The sequence below is a fragment of the Chrysochloris asiatica genome, unplaced genomic scaffold, assembly GCF_000296735.1.
Source record: "Chrysochloris asiatica unplaced genomic scaffold, ChrAsi1.0 scaffold00075, whole genome shotgun sequence".
NCBI classification, from domain to species: Eukaryota; Metazoa; Chordata; class Mammalia; order Afrosoricida; family Chrysochloridae; genus Chrysochloris; species Chrysochloris asiatica.
The window spans coordinates 9335611-9348420 of record NW_006408593.1 but is presented as its reverse complement, the minus strand read 5'-3'; the positions used below and the strand labels follow the sequence as shown (position 1 = coordinate 9348420).

The 12810-nt window shown below is 46.0% G+C and overlaps 1 protein-coding gene across 1 annotated transcript in view; it reads right to left on the bottom strand.

Moving 5' to 3' along the window:
* Nucleotides 1-7625: 7625 nt before the first annotated feature.
* EXT2 (exostosin glycosyltransferase 2) overlaps nt 7626-12810 on the bottom strand; it is a 169881-nt gene continuing 164696 nt past the window's right edge. Inside the window, exon 13 of the mRNA XM_006865033.1 lies at nt 7626-7764. Coding sequence (XP_006865095.1) covers nt 7626-7764 — 139 coding nt within the window. The remainder of the gene's footprint in view (nt 7765-12810) is intronic.

The following is a 12810-nucleotide window of genomic DNA, read 5'->3' as shown; positions in this document are numbered from 1 at the left end:
TCTTCACTTTCAGTGATCAAGGTTGTATCATCTGCATATCGCAGGTTGTTAATGAATCTTCCTCCAATCCTGATGCCACGTTTTTCTTCGTAGAACCCAGCTTCTCGTATTATTTGCTCAGCATACGGGTTGAATAAGTATGGTGAAAGATTAGTCACCCTAATCTATCTGAAAACTAGATGATGACTTTTAGTCCAAGTTCTGATGGTCTCATGTCCTGCTCAGAGTCTTATTGGAGATTCTGGTGAGCTGTCAAAAGCCAGGAGCCCAAGATCAGACCTGAGGAAGTCAGTGGTGTCTGTGGGAGAAGGCTGAGTTGGCTGAACCTTTCCTAGTTTCTGAATGTCCACAGAGCACACCTTACTGCACTGGGTGACAGGTGCTTCTCTTCCTATCCTACGTCCCAGGCCACCCTCTCCATGGAGATGGTGTGGTCACAGGACTATAAAGAGTATCGTGTATCAATAACTGACATTAATCCTTATAGCTTCCAAAGTGCTCCAGGGAAGGTGCTCTGAGAGGAGGGCACAGTGTTCCTTGCATACTCCAGGCACTGGAAAAGATTTAACTGAAAAAGAATTAACAAGGTCCTCATCTGGCCAACTGTGAAGTCATCAGCACAAGCTGGTGACAAGGGCTTTAGGGGAGAAACGATTGGAACTATATCCAGAAAACAAGGGCAGAGATTTGGTGCATGTTAGGCATAAAGGAGGAGATGAAGGTAAGCCCTCAGAATCGACTGGAGAGAGATGACTGGGAATCTTATAGAGCTGCCGCCACCAAAGCACACTTTATGTTAATTACCTCAATTGTGGCTGTTAGTCTCTTAATAAGAAACACAACTCAAGCTCTAAGGAGGCAGCGAGGCTGGCAGAAAGCTGAAACCTGAAAATCAGCAGATCCAGAGCTGCACACAGCCCTTTCAACTGAAATTAAGCCGTACCCAAAACACAGGGGGATGATTCCAAACAGCTCCAGACAGCAGCCAGCCACACAGGGCCCTTCCCAGACACTGGTGGATGGACACACTCGGGACTCACCAGGGGCCCCAATCCAAGTGCTCATTTCAATAATATAAGAAAAGAAACATGGGACTTATTTATAGCACAGGAAAGGGACTGGGGCAAAAGAACCGCTTATTTGGTAATCCACCCTGACGGGGGCCAGATAGGCTCCAGACCCCCAGGCTCTCTGCTAACAGGGCAAGCAGAAATAGGGGCCGGAAGAGGGCTGGCAGTCAGCATCATCAGTACAAGCTGGGAAAGACCCTGGTTAGGAAATGGGTAGAGATTTGATCCATCACTTCATCTCATCAACCCAGGTCTACGTGCTCGTGCTATCTCCCATTTCTAGTTGATGGAACAAAGGCACCACAGTGGTCTCCCTCAGGACCACTCATCATGTTAGGGATGCATGTTGTGTTGTTGTTAAGTGTCATGGAGTCAGTGCCGACTTATAGTGACCCTGTATAGGGTTTCAACTGCCGACCTTGTGGTTGGTAGCTCAGTGCTGATCCTACAGCTTCACACCAGGTATGAGTTGTTGAGAGTAAAACTAAGTGCTTAGAGTTCTAAGCCACTGATGTGCTCACACCATTTTACAGAGGTCAGGAACCACCACTGAAGTCAAGCTCCTGGAGAACTGGACAATGTCTCTATCTCCTGGATCCAGCCATGTGCCTCGTAAAGAGTGCAGTTTAATGAATGGCTAGACATTCTGAATAAGTGAATGACGGAGCTCTCAGCTCAGCTCGATCAGTAATGGTTGGTTTTTAGCTGCGATCACCAGAAAACCAGAAGTTCCCTGAGTTTATTCTTGGGTACTTCATGCAGTAGCTAATGATGTTTGCTGTTATAAATCAAAGCCCAGATACTAGACATATCCTGCAGGAACGCTCTATACAGCAGCAGGGACTGACTGGTGGCTTGGGTCTAAGACATGTGGACCCCAGTTTCTGCTGCATGTGCAGTTCCTGCTCCATGTGGAACTCCTGAGACATTGTAGGCAAGATGGTGCTTTGCTGAGGAAACCACGAGAAGGCATCGCTACTGGCACGTCTGGAGAGCCACATAGGCATCCTTCTTGTGTCTGGACTCCTGCCTGTCAGGGGCAGTGAGACAAGATGCAACCAGGGGCCCCATCAGTGAAGAACAAAAGGAAAAGGGAGACGAGTAAATTCAAATGTCAGACTCACATGCTGGTGACTCAACAGTTTCCTGAAAAGGACAGAGGCCTGGAAAGCGAGGCCAAGAGGCCAGACTCTCCCCAGGCATCTCCCTGCTATTGGCAGGAAGGGGGAGCCTGAAATAAGAAAGCCACAGCAGAGCTGCTGGTCCAGACTACACACCCTCCCCGGGGCGCTGGATACCACAGGGCCTGAAGCTGCAAATCTGAGTGCTTTTAACAAAGGTAGAAGACAGGCTGCCAGTTGAGTTTAGAATATTCTCACTCAGTCTTCACAGCTCCCACCCTAAAGAGAGGGAAAAGTTAGGGTGGAGTCCTGTTGGTTGGTGTTCTTTGGCCAGAAATTCAGTACAGAGATCGTCAGACTGTGTGGTAAGTATAAAGGGGTTCAAAACTGGCTGAGTTTACCCAGAAATAGAAAATGGGCCTTGGTACAGTACAGGCGTCCAGGACAGCGCTCTAGGTGAAGTGGGTAGGGATGGGCCTCCCAGGTTTCCTTTGCCACCAGGCCCTGCGATGGAAAGCTCAAGGGGCTTCCAAAGTCAGCCTGGCTGAGTGTCTGCCAATATGGTTAACATCCTGCCAGAGCGGTTCCTAAGGAAGTGGCTACAAGAGGCTGGGGCCAATTTAGCATTCTGTGTCCCTGCCCCCATGCCAGAGCTGTGTTGACTGCCCTCGATTCAACAGAAGACTACCTGGGCCAAGAGAAATGGAAAAAGCCACCTACCCCAAAAGAAACTAGTGTCCCCAAATCCAAGGAAACCCACCCGGCTCAGGATGGGGGCAGAGCCCTTCCTCTCTCTGCTAGGTCCTCAGAGATCTTCTGACTGTGGAGAGATGTCCCACGAAGTGTCATCAAAACTCCACCACTTCCCAAGCCCGGTCTCTGCTTCATCTTGATTTTACCTAGGCTGAAGACCACCAAAGGTTGTGGAATCCTAACTCAGCAATCATTTCTTTATAACTTGTAACGACAAGACTCTTGCTCTCTGAGGGCTAAGGATTTTCCAGTCTCCTTCTTGTTGATGCTTTCAGAGATGACCCACCCAGAAAGAAGCGGGCACCAGAGCTGCTGGCGACTCCTCCAGTTAGCAAGGGCAGAGAGCCAGCATCTCCAGGAGAGGGCCAGTACGATGCTGGCTCTTTTTCTCCTAAGGCAGCAGAGAAACCAGCATAGGAAACCACGCTGTAGCAGTGTTTGGAAGGACATAAAGCTTTGGCAAAGAGTCAGAGTCCTGGATTTGGTGTCACTTAACAACAACAAGAGGAGACAGTACAGCATCATCGACAGGAAAGACCCAGAGATTCTCAAAACAAAAGCTGATGTTTTCCCCAGAAAAGTAGCCTTTTGACAAAATACTATAGTTGTTGTTAAGTGCTGTCGAGTTGTCTCATAGTGACAAATATAGGGTTTCCAAGGAGCAGCTGGTGGGTTTGAAGTGCTGCTCTTGAGGTTAGCAGTCCAGTGTTAATCTTACAGCGCCACACCAGGACTCTTGGTAAAATGTACAAGATGAAAATATTAACTATTAATGTTTACAGGCAAAGAAGTGTTTCCAATCCTGACATTCCCAGGGGAGCCATTTCAACCAGGTGCCTAGGGAAGGTGGTAGCTCTATGCATGTGGGCCAAGGCTAGCTAAGGTTTGTCTTCCCTACAGGGGAGAAGGACAGAGTCTCTTTAAAAAGGTTTCTTCATCTAAAACCAGCTGTTGTCTGCTGTAGGCCAAAACATGACATTTTAATCAGGCTTACTGTTCTGCTTCTGAAACCAGACTCTATGGAATCCTCAGGGCAGATGATCCCAACCTAAGCTATGGGTGAGGCCCTGGAGGCCAGGCTTTTACTTGCTGGCTAGTGTTCAGAGACATACAAATAAGAAGGCAGAGTTCCTAGCCCCTGTGAGTTCCCGAATCATGATCACATGGCTAGGTTCCTGTACTGCTTTCTAGCTGTCAGTTCAGACAGTAAGACCCTATTTTGAGGTTTGTTTCAAGTGCCTCGGATCATACTCACTCTATAATACTAATGACCTTATGCTGTCTTCTGAGGTCTAACCTTCAGTAGGCCTAGAGGTGGTCAGATACATTTTGTGTTAATGCTCTTAGAAATCAATGACTCCTAGGAAGAAGATAAGGGCACGCTAACATGGCTCCTGGGGGCTCCCAATGATCTCATATTAGGGTCCCCCTTTCAATATCAAAGAACTAATTACATTTTTTTGTTGTTTTTTTAACAAAACAAAGAAAGAGGGAGAAAGAAAGGCTGACAGACCAAATGACCCCAAGGCCATGGGAGAAACACTGAGGCACACAACCAAGTGCTCCGAACTGGTTTGAACAGATTCAACCAGGGCTCAGGCAATGAAATCACAACAGACCCAAATCTGTAAAATGTGGTAAACCAGAATGATAACTGGAACAGGAAAACTTATGGGTTGAGGTCCTGGAATGGAAGACTCGGAAGAGGCCTAGTGAGCGCCTTCAGGAGTCTGATGCAGGAAATCCCATTCTCTGAGGGCTGTGCAGAGCAACACACATCCGAAGTTGCAAGGTCGACTGCCATCGTTAAGCCAAGCACTGCTGTTTCCGACTCTGTGGAAACAGAGAACTGGGTGCCATGCAATACGCACACCACCCTTGTTTTCAAGGAGGGAAATGAGGCTCTAGTAGGGCGCTGACCAGTAATTTTCCCATTCTGGTTACTGCTCCAATTCACTCACACTTTACAAATTCAGGTCTGCTCCTTGGTACAATATTAGCAAAATCCTTGGCTTTTAGCAGGGATTCAAAGGTTAGGCCCTCCCCCAACACTTGTCCCAAAATTTGGCAAATAAGCTAGACAACCCTTAGGAAGATTAGATTATTGTTGTTGTTAGGTGCCATCAAGTCAGTGCCGACTCATAGCAACCTTATGCACAGCAGAGTGTAACACTGCCCGATCCTGGGACAACCTCACTACTGTTGCCATGCTTGAGCCCACTGATGATGCCACTTGGCCAATCCATCTCGCTGGGGGTCTTCCTCTTTTTCTCTGACCCTCCACCTTACCAAACATGATATCCTTCTCCAGCAACTGGTCCCTCCTGACAGTATGTCCAAAGTATGAGAGACGAAGTTTGGCCATCTTGGTCTCCAAGGAACACTCTGGCTGCATTTCTTCCAACACAAATCTGTTGGTTCTTTTGGCAGCCTATGGCACTTTCAATATTCTCCTCCAACACCATAACTCAAAAGCATCAATTCTTCTATGGTCTTCCTTATTCACTGTCCAGCTTTTGCATGCATATGAGGTTATGAAAATACCATGGCTTGGGTCAGGTGCACCTTAGTCCTCAAGCTGTCATCTTTGCTTTTCAACACTTTAAAAACATCTTGTGCAGCAGATTTGCCTCATGCAATACATCATTTGATTTCTTGACTGCCGCTTCCATGAGTATTGATAGTTGATCCAAGAAGAATGAAGTCCTTGACAACTTCAATCTTTTCTCCTTTGTTAAGAATGTTAGATTACTCACTGCTTTTTGTCAGTTACTCACATCTGCGTAACAGAAATCTTTCTCTTGGTTTCTATCAGACCATCCCCAGTGTTATAAACAAGAGACCAAAATGCCATCTCAAATCCCCTACTGACTATGGAAGTCTAAAGCATTTATTAAGCAACTGTGTTTGCAACTGAAACATTCCAAACCAATCACAGCTTCTGTGGAGGGAACTAAAGGGACAGCGAGCTATCCTGCATCCCTTCCAGTTCTGACAGTCAATGACTATCTTACTTAATAAGATGAAATGTGAATGATTTCCACTTTCAATTTTCCAACTTCTGAATTTTTTCTCTGACCTTTCAACGTCTGTGGAAACACATCTGAAGTAACTCTTGTCAAATAAAGGCAGGGACAGAACCTCCAGCACAATTACCACTCACCTTCACGATGCTCAGCAGAACAATGGGTGGTGTTTCAGTGACTTCTAGTGGCATACAGCTCAGTTCCAGTAATGACATCCATATTCTAAGCAAACAGCTATGTATTTTCGTGTTCTGGGGACATATGTTATGGCGAAAGCCCAAACTGTGGCTAATCTTAATATTAGAGCCAGATAAATCTGTTTCGAATCCATAACATTTAACATTTGCCAGAGTAGATTTGTTCATCAACTGGGCTTAAAGAAGTATAATTCACACATGTGCAGTATTACTGAATGCTGAAATTTAACAATTGAAATATACCAACAACTGCTGTAAAGCAGTTGTTATAGGAGCATTTAACATTAGCCAGAACCTCTCTAGCTAAGGTTTAAGTTTATTCCAAAAGAATAAGTGAAATTCTGGCATCCTCTTGGGGTAGGGTCATGACTCCTTCAACTTTTTCAACATGGTCCCAGCTTGCGCAACTCCATGTATGGCTAACTAGCAGCCATATAACACACAGACAGACAGACAGACAGGAGCTAGTCAAGAAGCAAATGAATTCCTTTGGGGATTTGGGAATCATTTGCTTTTGTTTTTGTTGTTGGTATTAAATACCAACAAGCTGGTTCCGACTCATAGCAACCCTGTCTAGGGTTTCCAAGGCTGTAAATCTTTGCGGGAGCAGAAAGCCTCATCTTTCTCCTGTAGAGTGGCTGGTGGGTTCGAAGCCCAGTGTTTACCCTACAGAGCCATTGTACTTGCCCATTTGCTCCTAGAATATTTATAACGTGGAGTCCTTCCCTTCCTATGACAGTTCTATGTGTCTTCCCTGGTACGGGCGGTACACTGTCATAGGGCCAGAAGACGGACTTCAATATACAAATGAAGAAAGACGATTCCTTGGACTATCAATAATCACTGCTTAAGACACTACAGAAAAAGAAATAAAAATAAATTTAATTTTATCAAAAAGCCAAACCAAAGAGGAATAGTTCATGGAACTTATAGAATCTCAAGTCAACAGTCACTACTGTTCTTCTGCCTCACGTCCCGAGTCATTTACCAACCCCCCCACACAATGTCTGGGCTGCATACCATGCTCTGGGCTTGGCTCTTCTTCCTAACTGATTGCAAATGACTAAAACTGAGTTGATGATTCATGATTTCTACCATGATTCCCCAACTCTAAAATTGGCTGATAGCTTTCTCTTCTCTGTCCATCTTAAAGTTTGTCGTCTCCTTTCAGATGGTTATCTTGGGAATGAAAACAAAGAAGCCTGAGCTGGACTTAAAGCCATGCCACAAACCAAGGCTTCCATTTGGCATTTTCACAAAGAACTCGCTGGAGAGCGTCGGAACGAGCAAGTACAGCTCAAGGTGCTTAGAGATTCTTCCCAGGCTCCTGCTCTTGACAAGGACCTCATCTGTCAAGTGTCCACCCCAGAATCCCTGCCCTGACATCAGACCACTAAGGAGGGCCTGTGCTCTTCCTGTGTCCAGGCTGAACGGTCAGACCTCCACCACTGGCTGGCTTCATAAGCTGCCGATGTTGGGGAAGCTCTTCAGTTTTTCAGGGAAGTCGTCTTTGTATAGGACAGGGTCAGCTCGGTGTTCTACCACTTTGAGAGGCATGGTCCCAAACACGGAAGCAAACTTGTTGATGCACTCAGACCTGTGGAGTTTGGGGGAAGGAATATGAGGTGGGGGTGGGGAGAAAGAGAAAATGGTTAAGAGTGCAGGATGAGAGCAAGATTTACAGCGTTCAACAGCAACAGAAGAAACGCAGTATCCCCGGCCTGCTCCTAGGTGCTTAAAGAGGTTGGAGGGTGTGGATAAATGAGGTCATCTGGAGGGTCTGACTAGCAGTGCGGTGGGAGAAAGTGAGCTGGGGATACAGTCTGGAGGTGGTAGAGGGCAGACTCTCTTCCCTCCCCCTCAAATTCCAGGCATTCTTTTAGCTCAGTACACGTAGGCCTTAACCCAAGGTGGACTAGCTGCCAACATTTCTTAACCCCATCTCTATTTGCTAAAGAGAAAGCAAAGGGGCGAACAAAGCCACTTGGGCCTGGCTTTCATTCAGCTCACTGCAGTTTAAAAGGGGACACTGGAGGACCTTGCACTTGGGGCAAAAGATGAGGCTGGAGTGGTGAGCCAGAACATCAAACACCCAGCAGTTTACTGAGGGCCTAGCTGAAGCGGTAGTCTGTGGGAACCGCCAGGCTTTCTGGGAAAGCTGAAGGGACTTTGCATCCTTTCCTTGTTAGAACAGCAATAACCAACACCTCTGGTCCTGCTGGGGTAGAAGAGGCCGCTTTCCTCAGAAGCCCCGACTTCAACCTCCTCAGAGGGAAGAGGCCAGGCACTTTGTGGGAAATGGTTCTGGTCAAGCAGCCCAGCTGAGTGTGAGAGCAGGTAATGTACACGCTTCAGCATCAGCTCTGAAGGAAAACATCAGCCTGAAACCCACGCCAGCCTGAAACCCACGCCAGCCTGAAACCCACGCCAGCCTGAAACCCACGCCAGCCTGAAACCCACGCCAGCCTGAAATCTGAAAGGCCTGTCAGGCCCACAACATCTGAAGGGGCTACAATACACACAAATGAGTCAGAGGCAGACCCACGTTCTCGAGAAAGCACTGAATTTCAAGACATGGATCAGAAAATGTCTCTTCTGTCCTGTCCTCAGAGATGCGGGAAGCCTTGTTTTAAATGACTTTTATCACTAAGCACTGACTTGGTGATGGTCATTAACAACTCCCTTCACTTGGTCATTACATTTCTTAAAAAAAAAAAAGTTACCCCTCATTTTAAGTACCTTTAGCTACTAATGTCGTTACCTCCACCACCAGCCCACAACTAGTACGTATTACATGTGAACTCACTTAAACCTCACATCAATCCGGCTGTTGGGTGAGCCCCACTATTATTCCCATTTTGCACTGGGAGACTGAGGCACAAACCAGTGAAGTAACTTGCCCAAAGTCCAAAAACTAGTATGAAGCAGAGTTAAACCCAAGCATTCTGGCTTCTGAGGCTAAGATCTTAATTATGACATGAGACCAATTGATTTATTAACAATGGGAGGAGCTGGTAAACAGCAACAGTTGAGAATCTAATAAATACCAACAGTTCACTTACATTACCTCACTGATTCTTCACCACCTCCTTGAAAGCTTGGGTCTATTATAGTTTATTATAGATAAAGAAATTACCGCTCAGCGAGGATGTCATTTGCCTAAGGACTCAAAGCTAGAGAGTAGTAGATCTGGCATTCAAGCCCAGGCTTGCACCACCAACTGAGTCTTTGTGCTTTTCAATGCATTCGACCATACCAGTGGCCAGGGAGTTGGTCCCGATTCTACTACCATAGCTTGCCTGTAACTGAGGTTCTCTCCTGCTGCCGGCATTTGAGAGTCAGGAGGTCACACTGGGGACACACTAGAGAAAAGTCTGAAGCAAAATAGTGTGGAACAGACATGGGCTAACAGCTTCCCTCCCCTCAAATGATAGGGGCAGAGCAGTGGTAAGCAAAGGCAAAGCTCTCTCCATGGTTTTACTTTTGACAGTTGTTCTGCCTCTAAATATACACTAGAAACTTCTAGTTTCCAGTGATTATGCATGCAGACTCTGGCCAGCGAAGCCCAGCATGGACACTAGTGAGTATGTATGGAAGCAGCAGTGCGGGTCCTGGCAGGGGAGAGCGACTCCATGGTCCTGTGGAGAACACAGAACAATGCCTCCTCTGTAACTGGATCTGCCAACAGGACTTGGGCCACCGGCAAGAAGCCACTGGGGCTCGGGCCAGCCTGACTTGTTGACAGCTGCCCTGGCTAACCCAGGCCTAGTGAGCCCCTCTTTTCCCTCCCTGCAGAAGCGGCTGGCCCACTCTGGATGGGAGAGGTCCTGAACTCTCCTGCCAGGTCCTGGCAGTGGTTCACCAGGGGAACTGGGCTGGGGGACAGGTTAAGGCAGATCATGAGTTTGGCTGGTTGCTGAGAGTCCTGAGTTGCTGTCAGGTGTCCAGCTACCTTGTCAGTATTGGTTTTCCAATCAAGTATGAGCACACCACGGACTGCCAAAATCCAAAGACTCATAGCTATGTGTTTCTGAAGTGATGGAAAGGTCTGCTTTCCTCTCAAAGACATACCGTTATCTGAAGTAAGTAGGGGCCTTTAGGACTAATGTGAGGGGAAGCAGGGAGGAACTGAATGGTGTCAGAGCTCTCATGTATTACGACTTCACTGGTCCCAAGCAGATAGCTCAGTGCTTGGCAGAAAGATGCTCAATAAATATTTGCAGACCCTATGAAGGGACACTGTAATTAGATAGATATTAGTACCCATCCCTATTGAGGAGATGTAAACATAAAAGTTCAGGTAAGGTAAGTCAATTTCCTTATGTCAGACAGCTAATAAATTGACAAACTCAGTAATTTGAACAAAGACTGGCCTGAATCACAATCCTAGGTTCCTTCTCTTCAATCAACACTTGCGGTCTACCACACTGCCCTGACCTTGGTCAAAATCAACAGTTACATAGTCTTCTGGTTCTGAACGAGCTACCAGCAGACCCTGGAAGTGAATACTGAGCAGTAAAATACCATCTTACACAATTGAAACTTTGGATCCTAGACCCGCAAATGTAGGAATAAATAAAGACTGCTGAACCACTAAATCCAATGCAACGTTTTCCACTTATAAACTAGCTGTTTTCATGGTCTTGTGCAAAATGTGTGCTCTGCAAAGGGAACTACTGTAAAACACAATAAATGAACAATTGTACAGTTGTGTCTATATCTCTCAGTCTAACCCAAACCCATTACGGTGGAATCAATGGTAACTAATGGCGACCCCATGTGCTACAGAGTAGAACTGCCCCATAGGGTGTCCTGGTTTAATCTTTACAAAAGCAGGTCTGTCTTCTGAGGTACTGCTGGGTGGGTTTGAACTGACAATTTTTAGGTTAGCTGTTAAGTGCAAACCACTTACCAACCAGAAACCTTTCCAATCTACCCAAGATGGCTTAAGTCATGTTGCTGTCCCTCCCAATCTAAATTATTTACTAATTCAGTGATTCTGTCTTTAATCCATAGTTTTCAGTTTTGCTTCTGTTGCTAATTTGTTTCAACATTTCTTTTCTTCTAGTCTCAGATTTCTCAAAGGGATGGTCTATACTCACTAACTCTCCTCCCGCAGCACTGACTCCCACTCTGTAACGCTTTGGCTCCGTCACTCTAAGAAATTGTATTTGCCAAGTTCTCCATGTTCATGTGACCCCAAACCCTTTCTTTTCTCAGTCTGCATGGTCCCTGCTCCTCCCAATTCCTGGGGGGAAGGGCTCTAGAGCTCTGGGTCTCTCTGACCTCAAAAAAAAAACAACAGAGTGGCTGTCTCTTTGTTTTCAGTTACACTTTTAAATGTCCCCTAAATGTCAAAATTTCTCAAGATTTCATCCCTGGCTTTTCTTCAGCCAATTACTGTCTGTCTTAGTCAGTTAATAGACAAATCTCTCTCTGTTTTATATTTCTTTCTAGAGTTCCAGTCCTAATATCTTTCTGTAATACCTCCAATGTACTTACCTAGGATTCTCCAACTTCCCTCATGATGAACATGTTGTTTTCACTAATTATACCGTTAAAGGTACAACCATTCAGTTCAACCTTTTCCCAACTTAGTATCTCCTCCTAACTGTCTTATGTACACAGTTAAAGTTTCTCTCTACCATTCCTCTTGACTCAGATAAATCTAAGTTCTCCCTGTCAACTCTTTTCCCATACCCTCCCCATATTCATTCAGAAACTCACTTCTTGCACATCTTCCTCCGGCCAAAAAAAAAAGTCCTTACAAAATTATTTTGTCTCTTGCTTTCTACATTCAACTTAGCTCAAAAACCTTCTCACTGGCCAGCTTTCTTCAGTCTCGTCACCCTCCAGTCCAACCTATCTGCTACCAAGTATTACTTTGAGCTACTCCCATATTTGGAAACCTTCTATGGTTAACCAGAACCTGAAGGAAACAAGAGCTCAAGCCCTTTAAGTGAGGGTTCAAGTCCCTTTGCAGTGTGGCACTAACAAGGCAGAAGTCTACACTTCAGGCGAACTGAACATGTTATCGTTGGATGTTGTCAATGCTTCATAGTGAGCCGGCTGCACAGAGAAGAACTACCCCCTGCGGCTTCCAAGGCTACACATCTTTATGGGGGTACATCGTCAAGCCCTTTCTCCGACAGAGGCGCTGCTGGGTTGGCACCACCAACTTTTGGGATAGCTGCCGAGTGCTAAGCCATAGAGCGCTGTGACCAGGTATCTGTGATCACCTGGGTCATTCTGCCTACGCTCTGTTCTTCTCGTCTAGAAATCCACCAGTTGGGATTCAAGTAATCTGGGAAGGCGCCCTTCAAGTGCCACTTCTTTCACGAAGATAATTATTCTAATAATCACGATAACAAGAAGTTACTCTTCTCTGATAAATGATAAAAGGTTAAGTTGCCCTCATGGTTGTTGTTGGTAGGTGCCATCGAGCCGGTACCAACCCATAGTGACTTTATGCACAGCAGAATGAAACACTGCCTGATCCTGGGCAACCTCACTACTGTTGCCATGCCTGAGTCCATCAATGCTGCCACTTAACCAATCCATCTTGTTGGGGGTCTTCCTCTTTTTCTCTGACCCTCCACCTTACCAAACATGATATCCTTCTCCAGCAACTGGTCCCTCCTGA